At 45.0% G+C, this 23,797-nt stretch overlaps 1 protein-coding gene across 8 annotated transcripts in view; it reads left to right on the top strand.

Moving 5' to 3' along the window:
- Positions 1 to 23,797, top strand: part of TMCC1 (transmembrane and coiled-coil domain family 1) — a 74,783-nt gene that overhangs the window by 23,842 nt on the left and 27,144 nt on the right. The window contains exon 1 of one of the 8 annotated variants that reach the window (XM_074550246.1): positions 7,616 to 7,985. The exons of the other annotated variants lie outside the window; for them this stretch is intronic. Within the exon in view, the coding sequence (XP_074406347.1) occupies positions 7,947 to 7,985 (39 nt within the window). The 5' untranslated portion in view covers positions 7,616 to 7,946. Of the gene's footprint in view, positions 1 to 7,615; positions 7,986 to 23,797 lie in introns of those variants that run through there. 8 annotated transcript variants of the gene reach the window in all.

The following is a 23,797-nucleotide window of genomic DNA, read 5'->3' on the forward strand; positions in this document are numbered from 1 at the left end:
CTGTAAATAGGTTGACCTTGTGTTTGTATGGTTCTTCAGAATAATAAGTTTTGGATGAGCCTGATTCTGTGGTGCTGAGGTCCTCCACTCTCATTGAAGGAATGAAGGACATTGAGTATTTTGTAGTGTAAAGGAGAATAAATTCTTAATAATCCTCTGCACACAAAATGTTTTCAGTTCACACGATTGTTACATTCTCTGTTTTCTTAGTTTGTTGTTGAAATAGAAGGGCAAATGTTATCCCAAAACAACAGATCAGATTTTTCTGAATACCTCATTTACATATATTTGCATGTGTAATAATCCTGCCACATGTTGTTAGGCTTTGTATAGAAGCTGAGAAATGAGATTGTCATAGCATTGAAAGTGTAATAATTAAAATCTTACCGAGATACTTCACTTGGGCTTTTATTTCAAGCAGTCTAAATATTTTTGCATAGATCTTTTCTTGTAGAGGCAACCCACTGAGTTGAGAAAATCAGGATTGTGGTGGTTTGAAAATGGCTGAGCCTGCATGGATCTCATTTGGGTCTCATGTACTTACAGAGCTTTTTGTGAGGTAATTAATTACGTGTCAAGACCAGAACAATATTGATGTTTGAGAGATATGAAATTATTGGTACTTTGGTGAGCAGTTGTGTCCAGGTGAACTTTTATCCATGCGTGTGACCCACATGCAGGACCCAGCACCTGGCCTTGTGGAACCTCACTGTGATGTTTACCATTATTTTTACCATGTATGGCTTGCTGTCACCTGGGCATGACACCAGTGCTGCTGTTGGAGCATGGCTGTAGTGAGGTCAGGTTACTCAGTCTGGACTCTGGACAGGCAGTTGGTTTGGAATGTTTGGTGGAAGCCCTTGGCTGACACCTTCTGGCATCACTGAGAAGACAGACCAGCTTGGATTAATTTAGTATGAAGCCATTTGGTGGATTTGCAGCTTTTTGCCTCCATAGGCCCAGACATTTTCTGGTTGCCATTTGTTTGTCTTAGGGCTGCAGGAATGATGAGAGAAAGGATTTACTGTCCTGCAGTGGGATTCTCATAGACCCGCTTTTCAAGGCTCCACTCACTTCAGTCCTACTATATCCTGACAGAACTTCACATGTCCTCATCCACTTGTCAGTTTTGACAATAAGTTTTCATAAATATTTCAAATGTCTTTGGTTTTGGTTACCAACTTAAATCTATATTCTGTTAATGTCCACATTTTAGAAAATTACTGCATATACTTTTGGCATAAGTTTACAGTCTTCAACTTGCAGCTGCATCAATAATTTTCCAGATAAAGTAGATCCTATGGGTATCACAAACCTACCAGCAATAAGCTTGCTTTTCTTAATTACTTACAGTGACTCCTTCCAAGTGTTCACACTGGTCTGAACACTGCATGATAGCATAAACAAGACAGCAAGGTGCCGTCCTTTCAGTATATGTAGCACAGTTGTGAAAGAATGAACAGTTTCTCTCCAACTGTAAATAGTCTTAGTGGTAACTTATTTGCCAGATATTTTTTGCAAATTCTTCTGTCCTAAACACCATGCAATACACCTAGGAGAACCACCTGTGTAAAGGGAGAAGATAAGGGTTTTTTATAACATTAAAACCATGTGGAAAGTCTACTGTGGCTGAGAACAGTATGTCCTGGATCTCTAAAAGATGACTTTGGCTTTAACCCATTTTCCCAAAGAACAAGCAATCTTAGCACCATACTCTAGTGTTGGCTCTCCAGTTCAGCTTACATTGGTGGTGCGCATTTGGTAATTTATTTTTTTTTGTAACTGATGGAAGTAAAATATTTGTAATTTTGGCCATAAGGGACTGGAAATGCTAAAAATTATTTCGCTTTCAGCATCTGCAGCTGAATCATGTTCAGCCAGCACCAACTTGCACAGTTCCCGTGAAGGCAGAACTTGTACTCTTTTGGGAGGGTGAAGCAGGGGCTACCCTGACAGCCAGGCGTACAGGAACCTCGCTAGACAGTGCACAAAGAGCATTTCAGGACAGCAGGAGTTTATCTCTTTCTTAAAAGGGGCCCTGTACACCCCTGGAGCTGCAGGTCCAGGCTCCCAGCATATCCGAACAGGGTTGTGTCGTTGTGTCCAGGGCAGCTCTGGCTCCCGTGTGCCTGTGCCACTCTGCTCCCAGTGGGAAGCCAGCCCAGCGTTTGTGCAGGGTGATAGGGCTGCACTGTTTGTGTCTTGCAGCAAGATAAGATACTGGCAGATCACTGGGGTGGCTTGCAAGTTGAGACAGGTCAGGAGTAGGCTGAGGGTTATTTCACAAGCTCAGAAATTAGTCTTCAGTTGCTTAATTGCCCCAGAAGCCCGTTCTGCAGTTGGCACTGTTTTCCCTCTCTGGGAGCAGTGACCTTTGTGCAGCAGAGAGGGGCATTACGCTCAAAGTCTTGTGGGCAAAGATACACACACACTCTCTATGGGAAGAGCCAAGAATTTTAGTATAACCGAAATCTGAAGGGTCTCATCATTATTAGTCCAGATCTAATTTTTGCAGAAGGAAAAGTATTATTGGTATTAAAATGTTATGCACACACTTCTTATTTTATAATCTCTCCCCTCGGTTTACAGTCACCCCTCCAGTGTTCCTCAGGTCCTACAGTTGGTGATGTTGTTCTGGGCAGGGTGGAGGTGTTATCACCTCAAGTTGCCAACAACTAGTGTCCTTCACTGGAAGGTTACTTGGTTGCTCAATTATAAGGCTAAAAATGTAACCTTCTCTAGGCAGTGCTGTTAAAACTCAGTGCTGCATCTTCTGCTGACGTGTTCAGCCATGATAGAGCAAGCTCTGGAGACAGGTGCGTGCTGCAGCAGGTAGCAGAGCCACTGCAGATGTGTCATCGATGTTTTTGACTGGTCTGCATCTTCCACAGTAGAATACCATCCAACATCATCCCCAAATCTCTCTTAGGACTGGGGTCAATTTCACTAAAATCATGATTTTGAGCCATTGGGAAAGGAGCTGCACCATCTTTATCCCCATGGTCTTTAACTGCAGGGATGTCACCAAAGTGACAAATGCTTTGTTTGCCTGTTATTCACTGTACCAACACTGTCTATGATAGTTACGGTGCTAGTATCAAATTTCATGGCAAGTCCAAAACATTTTAAGTAATTTCTATTTGTAGATTTGACTGTGATATATTGTGACGATGTTCACAGGGGTTCTTGGATAAGGGAAGAGATGAGGATCTGACTCTATGTTTCAGAAGGCTTGATTTATTATTTTATGATATATATTACATTAAAACTATACTACAAGAATAGAAGAAAAGATTTCATCAGGGCTGTGATTGGCCATTAATTATAAACATTCAACATGGGCTAATCAAAGATCCACCTGTTGCATTCCACAGCAGCAGATAATCAATGTTTACATTTTGTTCCTGAGGCCTCTCAGCTTCTCAGGAGGAAAAATATTAAAGAAAGGATTTTTCATAAAAAATGTCTGCGACAATATATATCTTATGTGTCATCCTTTTTGCAAACTTGTCATGAGTGCTTTCTGAAGCAGTTATGTAGAAATTCTAAGTGTAATTTAGTTGGAAATTAATGTTAAAATAATAAAACCTGGGCTTTTGCTTTGCAGTGGCCCGCCCATATAGGAAGTGGGCGGCAGAGAGGAGAGATGTTGAGTGGTACCATGACACTCTGCCAGGGTGTTAGGATTAGGCAGGGTTGTGGCACCACTGGGTGTGTTTATCTGCCTTGTGCAGTTTGCAGGTGGAAGTCCTGAATAAAAGAGCTAATCTAATCTCCCGGTTCCAAATGGTGTGCAGGAAGGAAGGATATTTTTCTGGGGCATGTTCAAGTATTTTACACTATGGGAATGATGTGACTTTCCTGGTAAGAAATGGAAATCTGCTGTACTCGAGCAGCAAACCGGGGCTGGCCAGGAACAGAGATATGGTCCCTGAAAAAATGGAAGTAATTTTTACTCTAAGCAGTGCAATGCTATGCCCGTGTCCCACTTTCTGTGAGCGCTGAATGTGGCAGGACAGGTGAGTCTTACCCAAAGTAAGACTGCCTAACCTAAAGCAGACATGGAGGCCTGGGTTAGCAGTGTTCGGGACTGAGAGAGGCAAAGTCGTGCTGATGGTGGCTGCAGCCTGTGCTGCAGTGGGGCACATAGGCTTCTTTTTCCTCTCAATCAACCTAATTTGTGAACTTGTTGAGAATTTCCTTAGGAGTGCATGGCATCTTTTAAGTTTGTGAGTTTCTGGTGATTTTTAAATGTGAAGGGCTTTGATATACCCCGAATGTGGAAGTGTTCATGGTAGGTTAGATGAGGCTTGGAGCACGCTGTGCTAGTGGAAGGTATCCCTGCCCACAGCAGAAGGGTGGAAGGAGATGGTGTGTGCAGTGCCACGCCCGGCAGGGGCAGGGAGAGGCGCTGGGCCGTTCTGGCGGCGGTGCAGGTGTGGCGGTAGCGCGGTGCTGTGCGCAGAGCGGCGCTCCGGCCCGCAGGGGGCGCCGCGGGGCCGCGCCGTGGAGCGGGGTGCCTGATAACGCGGGGGGGAGCAGCAGCCCGTACCTGCTGCGGGCAGAGACCTGCGGCTCACCGCCCTGGATCCAGAGCGCTGAGGCGGCTTTAGGTGTTTCATTTTGAAATACATATAAAATAATGAGTTTATCCTGAGAACGTGTATGTTTCAAAATACGAAATTTTAATCTTCCAAACCTTCTGCAATAAGAAAATGTCTCTCCTGTTGATTATCTCAAAAGGTCCCTCTGTAAGAGGTTATCAGGAAGATCCCTTCCTGTTCATTTACATGTGTCAAGCATTGATGTAGCATTCATACATACATATTTCTTCTAGCTTTATATGGTTCTAAAAGATAATTTTTTTAAAAACTGCTAAAAACTCTGTATTTGATATACAAGTAAAAAGCTGTAGAAGATCTCCGTGAGTGGGATATTAAAACAAGTAATTATCTTCTTTACTGCACATTTTAGAAAAGAAAATTATTTACACAATATTTTGTACCAAAGATTAATTCCAATTGTGTTTTGTGTTCTCATGAAGGGGTATCAGGCAGAGGCACTAGTTCATTATGTCAAGTTCATTTTAAATTTGAAAATAAAATTTTATGTCTTTTACTGAAATCTTGCTTTTTCTCCATCGTGTTCCTGGATAAAAACAGAAGAATTCACCAGTTAAGCTATTGCATAGAAAATAATTGCTGTAGGAAGGTAATATTAGAAAAAAAAGTGACGATAGCCCAGCAATAGGGGACTAAGGCGTATGTTCAGAGCAGGAGCCATTAATTAACTGTGAAGATCATAAGCATCAGTTTGGAAATGCTGAATGTGAGGCCTTGGCTCCAGAGACAAAGGAGAATGTTACTACCATCAATTCTGCTAATCTGGCAGTCCCATCTCGGTCTGATGTGGATTATTTCCCAGCCAAGCTGGCTCCATTCCTTATCTGTATCTCTGTGACCCAGACTCTGAGCCACAGGAGCCTGCTGGGGAAGGGAGAGCTGAGTGTGTGTGGAGGAAATGAGGCACTCTGTGTGCCAGGTGCAGGACAGTGGGCACCCAGCCCTGCGCGTGAGAGGGGATCACCCGGAGCCGGTCGGGGTGTATCTGCTGTCAGGCAGCATGGAAGCAGGGCGGTCTGGGTGCAGCAGATAAGGTGCCCGGCTGGCTGTCCAGGCTCCAGTGTTTTACTCCAGTGCTATGGTGGACTCCCACACTGCATCACTGACTGACCGCGTATGTGCACACACTCACACTCTCTCTTACACTCACGCTCTCATTCTCATCTCACACACACTTGTCCTTTTGGTCTCTGCCGCAGTAGGCACATGAGCTTTCCCAGGCACACAGCTGTTCAAGGTGTTGGTATGGATTTTCTGAAGTAGGAATTGAACAGTGTGCATGAGGCTTCTGAATATAGCCAAACTGCAGAACAAGAAGTACTGACCCAGTTCAGGGAGGAGGAGGATGCAGCTGCTAGATGCAGAATCCCCATAGCATCTGGTGTCTTCTCTGCCAGTACAAGGAAGTGCCTCTAGTGTCCCAGTCCGTTTCATTTTCTGTACTGTCAGCTCTCCATGGTCATCACAAAACTGAGGCCTGGTAACTGGGTAATGTACTTTCAGTATATTCCAAAAAAAGGAGGGCATTATGAGAAGGAGTCCAAGTTCTGTCAGGGAATACTTTCCCTGTACAGAACATGTCTACTTTCAATACCCCTGAGTTACCCCTGACTGGGCAGAATGCTACTGAATCCTGCTCTCATTTCATAGCTAGGATTTCGGTGCTGAAGAGTGCATCTATTGATGTTACTTTTGAATGACAGTTATAAAATAAACACCCCTGTTTAATCTTCTTAAAACTTTCCCTTCAAGATCTATTTAAGGAACCATACTGACTGTTCTCATAACCTTCCATGGCCCAACTGCAAATGCCTCTTCTATCTCTAGTGTCCAGATCACCTGATGACCTTAGAAATAGGCTAGAAACGTTTTCCTTAACAAGGCAAATATTCTGGCCTAATATACCTTCCTTTTCTACAAGACTGTACAATCATGCATGGTAGTAATCTGTACTTACCTAGTACCTGCCATTGGGAGGGGTTTTGTATGGAGTCAGTGCACAGCTGACTCCTAACAGCCAGGTACACACCATGGCCATACATACTGTGCTGTCTGGAGCCCCAGCTCCAGCTGAAGCACGCAACGGGATCCCTTTTAGCCACTGTGCCAGTACTTGGTACCCAGTGAAGCTAAGGTATGAGGAGAGTGCTAGTGAGCAGTACAGTCCTGGATAATCCAGCACTGATACTGAGTCAACACTCATCAGGGACATGCTCTGGCATGGGAGCTGTTCCTTATCCAGTAGTTTTGCTGATAGTTACTGAGAAACTATTTTTCTGTGTAGGTAAGACCATGTACTGGAGTGATCAAGCCATGGCCATTTCAATGTAGTGCACAAAGGAAGCCTTTCTATTGCATGCAGGAGGCAATTACAAAATGAGTTGGAAATAAAATCCTAAGAAGTCCAAAACTAAAATGGTGAGACAGGACTACTTCAGAAACAGAATTGTTCCCAGAGATTTTGAGGTCCTCATTGTGTTTGGGGTTTTTGGTTTGCCTCCTTCGTGTGTGAACATCCTGGCAGGTGCCCGAGCCCATGGGCTGAGAGCGGGCTCCCTCTGCACAGCACCGGCTGGCACTGTGTCTGTCCTGTGTGCTGGACTCCTGCAGCCCCTCGGAGCATTGCTGCAAGGCGAGGTTAGAGCCGTGCAATCCCCTGTTCTGCAAGGTTGTGCTGTGTCCCTCACTCACCAGTGCTGTGAGCGGAGGAAGAACACTTTCAGGATCCGAAAGCCACTCTTGTCACGGCATTTGAAGAACTGCAAGTGTACCTGTTTTTTCACACATTTTTATTGCATATTTATGGCGGGGAGGGAGAAATACTTTCTTGAATTATTTTCTAGTGATTGCAACGGGGTCTTCTGTGCTGATTCCCGGGGCGGAGTTGACACTCCCGTGCCACTGTGTGAATGCAGCGGGAGCTGCGCGGGGCCCGCGTCCGGTGCGGCTCGGCGGGAGCGCTGGGAAGGGCTCGCCTGAGTCCCGCAGGGCCGGGCCGGGGCGGTGCCGGGGCGGTGCCGGGGCGGTGCCGGGGCGGTGCCGGGGCGGTGCCGGGGCGGTGCCGGGGCGGTGCCGGGGCGGTGCCGGGTGTGTCTGTGCCCGCCCCCCGCAGCGGCAGGCGGGAGCGCCGCGCCCCGCACTGCCCTGCCCGCTCCTGTCCCTTCCTGTGCGGCCGGCCCGGCCCGGCGCCGGGCTCCTCGGGGCAGCGCTGGGCCAGGACGCGGCGCCAGCCCCGGCGCCCGAGGATGCGCAGCCCCCGCTGAGCGCCGCCGGCTGCCGCCCCTCGCCCGCCGCGCCCCGCGCTGCCCGGCCCCGCGGCGGACCATGGTGCAGCGCTTCAGCCTGCGCAGGCAGCTCTCGAAGGTGGGTGCGAGCCGCGGGTCCCCGCAGAGCCGCGCCCGGGCGAGGAGCCCCTCCGCCTTTGTTGGCGCCGGCGCGGACACAAAGGCTCGGGCGGGCGGGGGTCCGCCGGTACCGCAGCGGTGCCGGCTGTGGGGTCAGCGCAGCCTCCGCGCTGGGCCGGGGGTGCGCGAGAGGGGGCAGCGGAACTGACGGGCGTGCCCGAGAGGTGCCTGTGAGAGCAGAGCGCTCGCACGCGTGCTTTGTCCTGGGCAGAGGGTCCTCAGCGGTGTGAGCCTCCCAGCGGCATACCTGCAGGGACGGGGGGCACGCCCTGCCCTGTGCAGGCTCAGAAACCCTCACTGGCAACACGGGGCTTCAGAACAAAGGAGCTGCCGTGTATAGCTTTGGCTGTTTATTAATTGAAAGTGTTCGAATTCGTTTCCGGAATCTGCTTTAAGAGAGAGAATAGTTAATCCAAGTAGTCTTGCAGATTGTCACTGAATGCAATGCATGTAGTTGCAAAAGCATTTGGAAAAATCCATCCGTGAATAAAAGTGAGTCTGTGTAGAGCGCTGCATGTATGAACCGTTCTAGAGCTGCCAGCACAGCCCTGTTTGTGCACCCTTCCCAATGAGCAGAATTTACTCTGGACATAGGAGTTACAGTATTGGACTCTTAGAAGGCGAGCTGAACTTTCGCTTTACCTTTAAGCTGTTCTTCATCCCTCCCACCACCTTTTGTGTATTTGTAAAGGTTTTAAAATGCAGTCATCAGAATTCTAAAATGCTGTCATCAGCATTTAAAATGGGTCAGAATTCGCATCCTGCAAACTGTCTTGGGAAATGCTACAGCTTTGCAATAATGTGGTATCTTTCTAATTAATTTGTAATTTTTTTTACTACCTCCTCATCTTGATGTGGCCATTTCAGGGAAATGTGCAACTTGCATCTTCTAAGGGTTTGCCTTTTTACGTGTCAAGCTGTGTCTGCAAGCAGTAGAAGTCTCCACAGACACTTTGGAGTTTAATCTTCCCCTCAAAAGAGACTTGATCTAGTTAGTAATGAACTTTGTATCTAAGCTTTATTTATGTAGGGCAGCCAAAATAGTTTAAAATGAACTCATTTGGATAACTCCATTTTAATCCTTGTTTTTCTAGGTGAGCAGTGTGATTTGGAAAAATGTTTTCACTGATTTTTCACCAATTTGTTTTTCTGGCTCTGTCCATTTTTGTGTTGTCTGACACAATTGTGTCTTGCACTGCATTAGCTCTGATTGTGTCAAACCTGCTTTATACAATTGTCTGGCCCTGATATTCTCTTGACTTCTCCGTTTTAATTGTAAAAGTTGCGCAGCTCTTACAGTATAGTGAACTGAAGGAGAAAATGAGAGCTTGGTCTGCGTTTACCGAAACAAAAAGCGTAGTTGTGTGAACAATTGGAAGAGATTATGTTTATCTCAGTTTGGATGTAGGACGAGAACTGCATCTCCCTGTCTCCTCACTGTGCCTTAGATGGACTGGGAAGTCCCTGTGTGTTGGGCACCTTGGCGGAAGAGAGGCAAATGGTGCTAAAACCATCTTTTGTCTGCTGGAAGGAAAGCATAGAAAATATGTATGATTTTGCTGATACCTTTATCAGCTGAAATTCAATCACTGCCAGACTGTAAAAAATAAACTGTAACTTTATTAGTATTTATTCTGTGAAAACCTCGATTCTTTTATGGATGGTGACTTACACTTCAGAGTTGGCAAATCCTTTTGTAGGACCTGGAGCACCTGCTCCCAGGGTGTGTCCGCTTCTTGTGTGAAATTGGGCATTATGTGGTGTGCGTGTGTTATGCAGCTGCAAGGTCAAAATTGCAGTTTCTAACCACATTTAATGGTGGACGCTTCAAATAGAATGTGCAGATTTGAGAGCTGCAAACTGAAAATGCTGCCACTGGTGCTTATAAAACTTGAGCAAAGCAAAAGCAGGACTTCATGCAGGAAGGAGAAATATGGCCTCATGATCCAGGCTTTAGTCTCCAAGATCTGGTTTTCCACGGGGCTATTTGCAGTGAATGACTTCCATCAAATCATTTCAGTTTTCCCAGTCTCCATCTTCCACCTATGAATGAGGTTAATGCCTTTCTCTTATTTTCATAATGGCTATCCAGTTTTAAAATATTGTTCTGGAAAGGGCTGTATCAGCACTTAACTGTGTCTTAATTTATGAAATGTTTGCATTTGATAACCAGTTTCCCCTGGCCAAATTTGGTTTGTTCACTTTATCTTCTGGTTCTGTGGGAGGTCTCCATGCCTTTTTTATTTTCTTTTTTTTTTTTCCTTTTTTTCTTCTTTTTTATCTTTTCCCTTCCTCCTTAAGTATCCAAGGTATTTTCAGAGTATTTTGATTCAAACTGCTCTCTATCTTGTACTGTTCGGAAGCCCTTGGAGGCCCTACAGTTACTGTCACCCAAGTTCTCAAGAAGTGCAGTTGCTGATGTGTTGCATTTGGAGAGATCCTCACTGTTGGGGTGGTAGTACAAAACTGTATCTAGCTGTTAGACAACTTGAATTTTTTCAGATGTTTTAGATGGGTTTATGGAAAGAGAATAATGGAGACAAATTGAACTCTATTTGAGGATGTTTTCCTAAGTTGTCATGACTCCCCTTTTTTGAAAGGTACTCCTTTCCTGGGAAAGATTCCAGTGAGACAAGTAGTTAAGTTCAGTTTAAAGAAAGAAAAACCCAAAAGAAGTAATTTTTGTGAACTGTGATTGATACTCCATTCATTTATCCAGCACATTAAAATATTAATAATTTCAGGCCAAACTCTTTTGCTGCCAAGTACAATCTGGATTTATCAGCATCTGAAGTGTCTCTGTGTTGCCACTGGTGTGCGTGGAGCTTATTTATGGGAGAGGAACTTCAGTGTTTTATGTTGAAGTAGCGCCGGAATAGCTGAGCTAAAAGAAGCTCGCCTGTGTGAAAGTGACAGGGGGTGGCTGTGTTTGACAGCCCAGGCTGCATTTCCCCTTGTCACTGACACAGGTACAAAAACTTCTTCCTGCAGTGTTGCCCCACCTTCCTCAGGTCTCTTAGCTCGAGTTGCCTGCGGTGTCGGGCAGATACCTCAGGATAGAGTGTGCCTGTTCACTACCCAGTAATAGCTCTCGCGGAGTTCTCGGTAAAACGGTCCTTGGAGAGATATCTGCTGGAGCTTGCCTACACTTCATAATGAGGAAAAGTTAGAAGTAAGAGGAAGATTTGGAAATTTTATGCATCAACATGATTCTCATGTTTAGCAGAGCAGCAGGCATGCAGTTTCCCTATGGCTCTTCAAATTTGCCCGCTTGTGAAACTGGAATGGCATGGTTGTACCCGTGGCTGAGCAAGGCCAGGGGGGTAGTTGGATCTAATGAGATCATCTGAGCTACAAGGACATATTTGTCACCACATTGGTAGCTCAGTGCATTACCTTTAAATTAACCTTTTTCTCTTGATAGATGTGATGCAACTCACTGCTGAGGGTGTCTGATGGAAGGTTGCTCACTCTCACTGCAGCCTTTGTAGTGTGCTGCAATTCTGTCCCAGGCACACCTCACCATAACTCAGGTGTGTGCCCTTGCTTGGGTCGTGCAGGGGATGAACTTCTCGCAGTCAGTGCAAGGGCAGTTATTCAGAATTTTCCTGTTGCTTCTAAAGGAAAGGTAGCATTAGGTTGGCTTGTGTTGGCCATTTGAGTGCCCTGTTATATACAAGCCAACAAGGCATTGCAGTGTATTGTTCCTCACATTACTTGGGTTTGAATCTGTTCTTGCAGATATTTTGCATGGTGTACAGGGCAAAAGGCTTGTCTACACAAAGCTGAGAGGCGGCAATGTGCAAACAGGTCTCTAAGCATTGCTGGCTGTGCTGGTTTGGAATGAGTGACTAGAAATGCTGTGAACTTTTCTAGGTATAATGGGTTCTTAAGAAGCTTCCACTGCATCATCTTGCTCAGAGGAAAATGTGGGAAAATGTTACAGAGATGCTACATTCATCTTACGAAAGGAAAATGGGCTTCTAATGCTCTGATTGAACAAGTTGGAATGTCAGGTTTCCTGAGGAGTTTGTTCTGTGTCGCTGTAACAGCTCCATGAATGCCGTGACAGTGAGGAAGTAAAATACACTTGAAGCATCTTTCACATTGGTAATTAACAGGGTCTGTAAAACTACACCTGCAGAGATGTTAGAGGTAGGATTTGGGAACTTCTCTTTGTGAAGAAAGCATTACTAACAATAATCCAGAGCCAGCTGGAGGTCTGGCAAATTGCATGTAATGGCTCACTGCCAAATAGACTTAGAATGTATAAAGCTGTAAACACAGACTATAGGGGAATTCAGCTTACATAAGTGCATCTTTCTTTGTAATATTGAAATTCTGCAGCTTATGGCAGTTTACAGAAGATCACCATACTTTGTAATAGGTGCTTATGGGTGGCTGGATGGCAGTAACAATTGGAATTTCCTCCCATCAGGGATCAAAAGAAGCATTACAAGTGTTGGCATCTTTACTCTGAATTAGTTACCTTTAGGAGTTCTTTGTAGAGATTTTGGCTTGTGTAGAATTTTCCCTTTCCCCCTCAATTCCTTGTGACAAACCGTGGGCTGTTTCCTCAGCCAGTATTTCTTCAGGGGCAGAGAAAAGTTTGCTGTCGTTTTGCAAGTCTTTCTGTTGCGGGTGTGACAGTCAGTGATAAAGGTGCACATGTAAACTAGGTCCTTTCCAGAAGGGACAGAAAAACCCTTATGCTAGTGGGGGGCCTTGGAAGTTCAGGGGAAATGAAATAATGGTGCCAGAGGAGTTAGTTCTTAACATTTACATGAATCCAGTTTGGGTCTCCCTCTTGTGACAAAGAATGTGACAATGGCTTCCAAAATAATTCTTATCAGAGATTGATTGTGAACAGTTGTGCTTGAGCAGAGATGAGGTTGAGGTTTCATTCGCAGGGTTTTGGTTGTTCAAAGATGGGGTTTGCCTGTTCTTTCAGTCATATTTGCTCAGTGTTCCCAAAGTGGAGGGAGCTGACTTGCTCACCTTACAGCAACCGATTCCTATGGACAGGAAGAGTAAAGGAGCAAAATGGTTTTTGATGTGTTTGGGTGTTTGGTTGGTTGGTTTTGTTGTTGTGTTTATTTGTTTTGATTTTTTCCTAACTTGAGGCACAGTTTGGGTAACTGTGTATTCGAATAGGGAGGTCAGCATTCCTTTCTTGAGTTCTCAGCTTTGATACAATTTAAAATAGATAGGAAGAATTGCTAAGGAAGCAAGGTTCTTGTCCTTCAAAGATTTGCTGTGAAGGTTTTAGTATGCATGGAATAGAAAATTGTATTTGGATTTGAAATATGAGTAATAAAATATTTCAGCAGCATATTATAAGTACTGTTGTTTGAGCTTTGTGATAGGGCATTCAAATAGCACACACTTAGCAAGAACAGAATCCAAGATCACCAGAAGGCAAACTGAAGTTTTGCTACAAGAGGGGTTTTGTTGAGTTTTTTTTGTGGAGTGCCCTTGGTAAATGTTCAACTGCAGCAAAATATTTTCTCTGTGTTATCTGCATATTTTGTGGTCTTACTTAACTCTTGGAATCCTGTGAACATTGAAGTCATGTTCAGAAAGTCTGTAACTTGTAAAAGTCTCCATTCTAGAATCACTAGCTTCTCCCAAAGAAAATGAAATGTTGCAGTGCTTCAGTTAGCACAGGACGGCCTTTGTGCAGGCACAGTTTGTGCTTGTTCAGGCATGTCTGCCTCGGAAGTGCACTGAAACCCACTGCCTACACTGTGCTGTGAGAGGTCCCACGATCCTGTTGATAGTCGACAACAACTTAGAGGGGAAAGAACTATTTCTATCATCAGGAAAAAATCATTTCAGCCTGCTGGCATTGGCAGCAGGAGCAGAGGAAATTAGGAATTTCAGCTTGATGGAGAGGTGGTGCTTCACTGGAGCCTGTGGACTGATGTATTGGAGTGGGACTAAGTTTCTTTTCTGCCCACCAAGAAGAATATAGGATTTTACTAGCTTGCATGAAAAGTAAAGAGGAAGAAGAAAATACTGCTTTTCATGCCAGAAGAGAGCAAGAAAGCTAAAGACTGCAAAGAAGTCATTATGCCGTTATAGATTTAAATAATTGTGTCACAAACTGCTGGGCAAGGAACTTTCCTTGGCCACTGAAGTTCAGTCAGAGTGCACGTAGTGTGGCTGGATCTGCTGTCTTTCCAGACCCAGATGGAGAATCGCTCGATAGGTGAAACCCTGCAGTGCTGCGTGGAATATGGCAGGACCGGGGCACCACAGAGCTCTGTGGCCGCAGTGCTGCAGGTTTCTCCAGGCAAATGCCTGTGCTGTGGCTGGCTAGCGAAACCAGAAAGCTGGTTGCTGCAGGGTTTTGGTTTCAGAGCTCATCAGCTGTTGTTCAGCTGTTTTTTACACTGAATGAATTATAAACATCTGCTTTAAAGGGAGATCCTTCCCATGTAGAGTCTAGTTTGGAGGGGCACTTGTTCTTCTGTTACTAATGTTCTCAAAACAATTGAGGTATGGTGATCTTTTCTTGTTCATCACTAACTACTTAATTTCTACATAGTCTTGGAGAGTTTTCTTATGTAAAGTACCATGAGAATGCCTTCATTCATTGTGTGGGAAAAACTGTGGATAGCTGGGAGGGACAGCAGGTCAACTTTAGCAGTTCACTGACAGCCTGTGCCAGAACGGTGAAGATTCAAAGCAAATCCTTTTACATGAGCCTAGACTTAATTATTTTGTTAGATATTTGGAAATCAGGACTGTGCCAAGTTTCATGTTATCCTAATATTGGTAAAATTTGGGAAGTATGGAACTTGCTGTTACTGCTCAGAAATGCAGAGAGTGGACCTTGCTGCAGATGTTACTGGAGAGCTGCTGGAATTTAGTCAGCGAAATGTTTATTGTTTAACCGATCAATATTGAAATTGTATCCTTTTAGAATCCAGGTTAAATGTACAGTGGTGGAAACAGGGTAATGGAGGGGCTAAACTTTAATGCTGTTCTGCTTTTAACTAAGGAAGTGCCTGCACTACGTACTGTGCAGTCTGTGTGTGGTGCTTTGCTGCCGTTGCCCTATGTCTCTGTGGGTTTTTGGGGTGCCCATTACCTGGCCGTGCTGCAGAAGTGCTCATGGGGCCGTGCTCAGGTTCATGCTGACAGCTGCATGGGGCTGGCTTACCTGGAGCTGCATGCTGCAGCAGAGCCCAGGGAGCTCGGCCTTCCCTGCTGCTGCCAGGCGCGTGCCCATGGCCCTGGCTGCCTGTCCTGCTGGTGAGGCTGCTTACTGAGCCTGGGGGCAGCTGGGCAGAAGAGAGACCGAGTGCCGGTTGAGCTGCGTGTCTGCTGCTCTGTGCAGAACCTCAGAAGCTCTGACTGATGTGGCATGGAATGAGCACTTGGTGGAGTGGTGGAGCACTTCGTGGTGCAGTGCCAGGGCTTTGTAGTGATAGCCAGCACACACGTGCTGCACTGCACTCAGCCTGACTGCTCAGGCTGTTCAGGAGTTTCTAGAAGTCATGCCTGAATTCTTGTCACGGTTCATCTCATGGAAAATTTTTAGTATGCTTGGACATGGCTCAATGATCATCCTCCTCTTACCTGCTCATGTCGTGGCCCAGCATGGCCAGGTTTCCATTTATAGTGTGTGTTACAAAATGTTTTTTTTAAATTCTTCCATCTGGAGTATGACCTTGTATTTTTTTTTAAATTACAAAATTAATAGTTTTAGCAAAGTAAAGGGAAATTTGACATTAATTAACTTCAAGTTTAGAAAGAAAAAGTGTTTAAGGTTAAGGTGTGCTGAAGGGCAGCCTTCCAGTGCCTAAAGGGGCTCCAAGAGACCTGGAGAGGGGCTTTGGACAAGGGAATGAAGTGACAGGACAAGGGGGAAGGGCTGCAAACTGACAGAGAACAGGCTTAGGTGGGAGATGAGGAAGAAATTCTTGAATGTGAGGGTGATGAGGGCCTGGCACATGGTGCCCCGAGAAGCTGCCGCTGGCAGGGGGTTGGGACTAGATGGTCTTTAATATGCAATTTAACCCAAACCATGCTGTGATTCTGTGAAATGCTAAGAAGAGTTGAAACTAAAAACTTGACCCTGTGAAGTGTAAGCAGTTTGGGCAATAATACAGGGTTTGTATTATCATGAAGACTGAATTTTACATATAGCTGTTCAAAAATTGTACGTATACTTTTAAAAATACCTCACTGTCCATCAGCTGCCCTCTGTCCCTCTGTGTAACTCTGTCTTTCTGGTCACTGAGGATTCCCGGTCTAGAGTTCTAGCTGCTTTCCCCTAAGTAAACCCGATTTCTAGATTAAATTACTTTTCTGTTCCAGGAGGTAATTACCTGAGAGATTAAATTCTGTGTATGAAGAGAATGGTGTTGATGACTTGGCAGCATTTCAGCTAGAGGCTTGCTGCTCAGTGCTGTAAACCTTTTTGTTGTCATTTCTATGCTGAAAAATTATTTAACAGTATTTCTATCCTGTTTTTCAGAAAGGGCAGTAAATTACTTTAGCTACTTTGCTATGCCATGGAGAAGGAACACTTAATTACTCAAGTGGCTCAGTGGATATTTTGGCTGAAACTCCCTCTGCCACTGCAGAAATTCGTTCTCTTTTTAACAAATTGAGACACTTTTCAGCAATTATTTGGCTGAGTTGCTTATGAGGTGGTATTTTCATCCACTGCTCTGGACTGTCTTCTGGGTGAGGTTTATGTGTTGTCCTCTGTGGCTACTCTTTGTTGTCTTACAACAGCTCTTTTCAGCTAACCAATGACAGTTGTCATTAAAAATGTGTGGGAATACTCCAATTAGGAAGCAGAAAACAACTCGATACTATTGGAAAACTTTTATTGCCTACTTTGAGACCAGGTTTTGGGATGGGGAGAGTTGTGGGGCAGTCAGGACAGAGAAGACAGGACAGTGACCGCTGCCTGTCAGTATGTTCCTGCTGTATTTGCGCGAGTCCCTCTGTGAGATCAATGCCAAGGATTGCACAGCTGGAAAAGAGGGGTGGTGCTTTTGGTGGGATTTGCTGTGTAACTCCTCCTGTACTCTTTAGCTGCCAAACATTAGTTCCAGTGAGCTGGGTTAGTGAAACATGCTCTACTGGAACTGTTCACTTACTGAAAGCTCAGGGAACGGCTCTGGCAGCAGCTGTAAGCAGGACAGTGATACAGAACTGGGGCAGCTGGAAAGGGGCTGCCTGGGGGAAGGAGCAGCCACAGGCCAAAGAAGACGCTGCCTTTGCCATTTGTTTCTGAGATATTGATTAGAAGGAGTGGAAGCTAATTGCCATAGCAACGAATTTCACTCTTGCCCCACTCTTGTGTGTTAGTTAGTTTGGGTTATGTCCATGGCACTGCCAGGCAGCCACAAAGCCTTTTGGAGCAGCCAGTGCAGAGGGTGTTTGTGTGCACAGGGAGCTGCCGTTGGTGCAGGTGGGGTTTGCAGCGTGCTGTCCTGGTGGGCACTTAGTGACCGGTGTCCCAGCCAGGCTGGTGGTGCTCTGGCGGGACTCTGCAGCTGTGAATGCTGTTTAATGGTGATTTGGGGAGGTGACACAATCTGTGTGGCCTCACTGTGACCCAGGTGGGACCTTACCATCCATCTGAGTGGTCATCAAGACCAAATATTAGGCAGGGCCTGTGTGGTGAGTTGAGATTAATAATGAATCAATATGTCTTGGGAGCAATGCATTATTACAGTAAACCTTAGAAATGTACCAACCTGAGTTTGACCAGAGCCTCCTGAAATAATTTTTACTAATTTTTTAGAACATGCTTTGAGTTAACCTAGACTGAGACAGGTGAGAATTTTAAATTTTAGTGAAGAAAAAAAAGAAAAAGTGGTGGTCACAAGAAAGGACTTGTCTTCCAAATATTCTGCAAAATTAAAGCTTAAAACAGTATGAAGGGAAGAAATAATGTGATAATTCTGATGCATTGTAGGGTTATCAGCAAGCTGTCCATTATGGTGACTTCTGCAAAGGTTCACACTCCAAGTATGAATTTAGAGCATGTGAGTCCTGGAACTACCTGTGTTCTTGCTGAGCAAGAAGATAGGAGAAGGTTCCCTTTAAAAACTGGTAATAGTCACTGATCAGCTGATAGGGACTGCTGTCAGAACAAAAGGTATGCTCACTACCTAAACTGGAAGTGCATTTGTTTCCTCAAACTGTAAGCCCAAGTGAGGTAGCAGTTAAGTCAGAAAACCAAGCTCATGTTTTGGCTTTGTGGGAGGGCAGAAGGAGGAGTACAAGATTTGTCCTTTTTAAAACCATCTCTTGTTGCTACCAGTTTTTTGAAGTATTTCTGCAGTTCTTGCGCCTTTTTCATTGTTCTGTCTTTAAAGAAGGCCTTTGCAGATGTTGCTGTTTCTCAGGGCTACTGGGTAGATGTAGGACTCAGCAGTGGGAGTGGTTGGTAGATTGGTTTTGGGGGTGCACCCTGGTGGGCCACCCTTGGGACAGCATGTGGCAGAGCAGACTGCCCCTGAAACAGCTCTGTGACAATCAGGGTAGATGGCTACTAAACAGATAGTTCCTACAGATCCAGAAAGTATACTCATGTAGCTTCTCCATGTTTGTGACCTACCAACCAGGAGGGAAATGCAGCGGAGTGTCCCTTGGACTTGGTTTTCACCTCTGCATTTCTTGAATGACCATGGTAGAGCCAGCCATGCTGATTAGTAATTAACAGAACACAATCTGTGTGGAAACATGCTCAATGAATAAATTCACATGTCTTTCTTTTTGAGGCTAGATCTGTTATGAATAGAGGGTGAACACAGTTGTCTACCTGCAAGGCAGTGTGCTGTGAGAGGACAGTCTCTCGCTTCTTCCCTAGAAGAGTACACTGTCTAGACCATCGCCCAACAGTTCTCAAAACATACAGGGTCTGTTTGCTGTGCTTACTAGAGGCATGAAATATAAGCCTCATCTTACAGTGTTTTCCCTGTATCTTGCTTGGGATCGGTTCAGCACCTTGTGCTTTGTGGTTCTTCGTGTGGTTTCCTCCTGGTCCCCGGGAGAGCCTCGTGTCTGTCCTGCTGGAGGGATGGAGCAGGTGCAGTGTGTTTTTTAGCTCTTTCCAGTCTGACAGCTCTTTTTTTCCTCTGGTGCCTGACTGGTACAAGGCCCCTACTGCAGCATACCAGCCAGGTGACAGGTGTTCATCTATCTCTCATGGTACTGCACAGTGCACAAGGTGTCTGTGCCCTCTTCAGCAGGGCGCGGGTTAGATTTGTCTGCAGTTGACTCCTTAACCTGTAACAGGAGCCTCAACAATCTCCCCTGGCAGGTTGTGGAGGAAGAGATCTTGAGGTTGCACCTTGGCCCAGAGCTCTAGAAGAGGTGTAAAGCTTGTCCTTCAACTCAGCAGTATTCCTCTTGAAATAAAACATAAGGTGTTTTCTTGTTCAAGAGTATGTTGGGGTTTTGCTTGTTTTTTAAAATAAGCTTCCAAGACAGTTGCTAGCAGAGCTACTTTGCTTTTTTGGTTTTATTATTATTCAGAAAACTTTGTTATTCTTCAGACTCTCACTTGAGATGTGTTTCTGACAGGGGCAGGGAGGAAGTATTTTTAGCAGGCTCAGTGGCTCTGCTTGCAGTGTGTTCATGCCTTGCTTGTTCAGGGTTGCAGTTGCTTTTTCAAACACGCAGTTGGGTCTCCTGCCAAGACACCCAGGGCACTACAGCGTCGTGTTACAAGGTCCTGCTTTGTGCAGGCAGAGCTGGTCTGGGCTCTGCCAGCACAGGGCTGTGGTACAGCGTGTTTGGCCAGTGGAGGGGTGCTGGGCTTCACACTGCGTGCTGCCCTCGCCGCACACTCAGCATGGAGAACTCGCTGCCTGCCTCTGGAACCGTATGTCCTGGGCCTTTCTCCTTTCTAGGATGTCAGCTGTACTGGGGTTGTGGATGTGACTGGTTTGCTGGGCAGAGCCCTGAGTCACCTTTGAACAGCCTGGCTCTGCATGTCTGTTTGCTGATGCTGCTGGAGTTTGCTTTTAAAAAATCAGTCAGCAAGGTGCTGTGTGTTGTGACACCAAGGGAATGAAATCAAGTGTCTCCTGTCCATCCTCTCATCTGAGTGATTTAGTTTTTTCTGCTGCTGTTTTTCTGCTCCACAGCAAGCAATGTTTGTGGCTCATCTTGTGCTCAGCGTTAAATTAAGGAAACCCACTTGTGCGGCTGAGATGCTGGTTTTGTTTTAAATGCTTGATCTCTTCTGGATGTGGCAGTAAAAATTGCTCATTGGGACATTCCCCATGAATGCAAAGAATCTGTAGTTTGAATGGTTTAGTGATTAAAAAGCTTTGCAATACCAGAAGACCATTTCAGGAGTATGGTTAATTCTACTCCAGTTACGGTGATTTCTTCCAGGGAGCTTTAAGGTCTGGCTTCCTCGTGGGAATCCTTTGCAAAGTCTTCTGGAATTTGTCCCGAACAGCATAGAATGTGGGGAGTTTGTCAGAAAGTGTTATGTACAGATTCAGTGAACAAGAGGGAATATGAACGACAGAAGAAACATGGCTGAGATACGTTTTAGTAGTGTTTTAAGACTTCTTTAGCATATAAAGGCTGCATTTTATCAGGACAGTAAGACAATTCTAGGAAACTCCGTGTTTTTCAGGAGGGAAACGTGCTGGTCTTTGAAAGTCTACCTGCATATTTCAGTGGAAATATTTTGGTCAACTAAAATGGGGTGTTTCACAGAGAAGACAGTGGTGAACCCGCCAGGAGCTCCTTCCCCTTGGTGCAGAGGAAATGCAGTCCCTGCTGGAATCGCTGCCGTCATCTGCGCCGGTTGAGCTCTGGATGTGCCCCTGGTGTGCGTTGGCTCTGCTGGGCGCGGGCCGGGCAGTGCTGGGCTGCTCCCTGGGCATGGCATGGGCAAAATAACTCTCTGTCTTCAGCCCGAGCGTGCTCCTTCCCAGAGCACAGAGCTGCATTGTTGGGACAACAAAATGTGAAAATACTAAAAGCATTCAAACTATTTTCTTTTTATTTGGGAGCCTTTTGTGGAGCTCTGCAAAGCAGCCAGCCCAGTGTGTAGAGCCACTGGCAGAATTCAAAGGTGAGCTGGGAGTAGAAGGAAAATTGTAAGCTTTTTGGATTTTTTGCTGCTTTCAATTAAGGGTTCTTATATTTTTATAGGGGACATCATCAGTGTCAGGCTAAGATGCCTGGATACATGTTGACTGATCTGTTTAAAAGGAAAAAACATTTTTAGTCAATCTGGTTTCAGGTGGTTTATGGTATGTACTCTATTTCAATGACTAATATTTTGGGTTTAAAAATTCAGCTTTCTTGTGTTGTCATCTTAGCTACAAGTATCTGGGACTTCAACACCTCTCCAGCAAAGCCAGAAAGGATCAGATTTTCTGCTCTTCAGATTCTAGCAGTTGAAGGAAACATGGGTTAAAGGGAAGAAGGTTTCACTTTTATGCTGTGAGGAGAGCTGTCCAATGTATCCAAGCCAACTTAGTGAGCATAAGGCCTCAGGTATATTATTGAATTAACAAACAAGCCTGTGTCACCTAAACTGCAGTAACCCATCGCGTCCTGTGCTTGCTGCACACTTTGGGCTTATTGCAAAGTAGAAACAAAACCTTGGATCCTGCCTCACACGTGTGGTGACCAGGAGGACTCACATTGGCAGGTGCGGTGATGGACACGCAGCCCGCTCCACGTGTCAGTGTAGGCTTGTTATGTTATGAACTTCAGTCACTGAATGGCAAAACTCAACCACTAAGACAGTTGCTGAAGAGTGAGATGTTTGTTGTGGGTTTGTACTTTGGTTGGTTTTTTGTGATTTTTTTTTCAACTACTTTAATAAAGTGAAAATGTGAAAAGGTGAAGTTGGTAGCTCAAAAAGCTTTACATGCTAACCAAAAGTAATCAATTTGATATACAGATGTGCAGCAAAACTAAAAACTGGCAAATTAAATTCTGTTTGAAGAAAATTCAAGCAATTTCAACCACAGCTGTGTACCTTCCCAAGTTGTCATTGGAGAAAACAGCATTAAGGCTAAAAGAAATGTAAGTTTTGGGGAGAGTGTGTATTACGTGTCAGTTAGACTTAAGTACTAAACTGTGGTAATGTTCATGCCAGCAATATGGAGAAATGACTAACCAAGTCTTCTTGAAAATGTTCCATGTCATCACTCTGCAGTTTTTAGGTTGCTTTATTGATAAACTTAGTCCTTTATGCAGACTGGGCATTTTGCCCTGATTGTGGTTTCTGCTGAACTGGAGCCATGTTGGATAGTGTGCTAAGAGTCTTTATTTTTAATCTTCTGTATCATGAAGGAGGAAGATCATGTTTTAAATGCAGATTTGTAACAGATTAACCAATTCATTGCTTATGAAAAAAACAACACTATGCTTTATGGACAAAACAAGCATGGGTTTAAAGCCCATGCTGCAGGTCTCAGGTCTGCTGAAGTTTAAATTTGTTTTCCCCTTACTTTCCCTTGTGGCTGGAAGCAGATCCCAGTGATCATGAAGCAGCAGCCATTGATGAGTTGTAGGCCATTATCTTGGACTTGTCAGTTTTTCCTGTACCTGGAGAAATGGAAAGGAGACAGGACCAGACTTTAGTGCAGTTTTGCATGTCCTTTGGATGTAATTCTTTAAAGCTCCATTCTGTATTTGAAACTGGAGCTTAACCATTACTAACAGATTAAAGTGAGGCTTTGGATCATCACATGAGTAGCCAGAATAGACAAACTGTTTAGTCTCCCCTAGAGAGAGGCTGTTATAAATACTGAGAAATCCATTTCTAACTAGACATCATTTAACCATGTATGCAGATCTGGTCCAGTAGCAATCTGGTTGGTAGCAGCTGGATTTGCTTCATTATGACTGTGGGTGAGTCAACTTGATGCAGCAGTGATCACAAGGATGCTCTTGGGAAATGTCCTTGGTGTTGATCCCTCCTGAAGGGGGACTTGCCCATCCCTGCAGCCGTTCCCTCTCCAGCACGGTCCCTGAGGACCTCTGCTGAGCGACAGCTGCTCTGGCTGCCCTTGTTGGAACCGCACTCCTGAGCTGCATGATCCCAGCCTGCCGTGGCTTTCCTTCGGACTCACCGTGGTGGTGTTGTGCTGAACTGGTTATGAAAAGTCCCATCAGTATGGCTGCACTTCACATCAGTGCTATGGGATGTGAGAATTGTGAATTAACCTTTCTCTCTCTCATTTCCCCCCCGCCCCACTCCAAGTGCTAATGGAAACATTTGGAGTACTTCTGGAAACAGGTGTGGAGAAAGGGAAGGCTGCTTTTCTTCTGGTGATTAAAACTGGGGCAAGAATCTGTGACTAGTAAAAAGAAAGCAAGTTTGTGTACAGAGCATCCTCTGAGGGAAATCTGCAAAAGACAAATATAGTCAAAACTGGCTTTATTCCAATGGGTGTGTACAGAGGAGGGGAAATCCAGCTCTGTGCAGTGACTTTGAAGTCTAGGATCTTAAATTAGAAGATAAATGTTAAATAATGTATTAGCTTAAAGTGCTTCTGGCCCAAATGGTACCTCATACGATTAGGCTGTTGCAGCATTTGTAATCACACATGGGTCCATAATTTGTATATGCCAGCAAAATGTTCAGGTGGCTTCAGCCCCTGACCTGGGCAGTAAGCGTGGGAACAGGCTGGGGGGTTTCAGTTTGGGGATTAGTATGGATCAAGACCAGGGATCTCTGATTATTGTCTTGCAACCGTGCAGGAATTTAGTAATCACCACAGAATTAAGCAGGAAGCCTTATGCAAGAGGCCT

This window comes from Zonotrichia albicollis, chromosome 12 (assembly GCF_047830755.1).
Source record: "Zonotrichia albicollis isolate bZonAlb1 chromosome 12, bZonAlb1.hap1, whole genome shotgun sequence".
Lineage (NCBI taxonomy): Eukaryota > Metazoa > Chordata > Aves > Passeriformes > Passerellidae > Zonotrichia > Zonotrichia albicollis.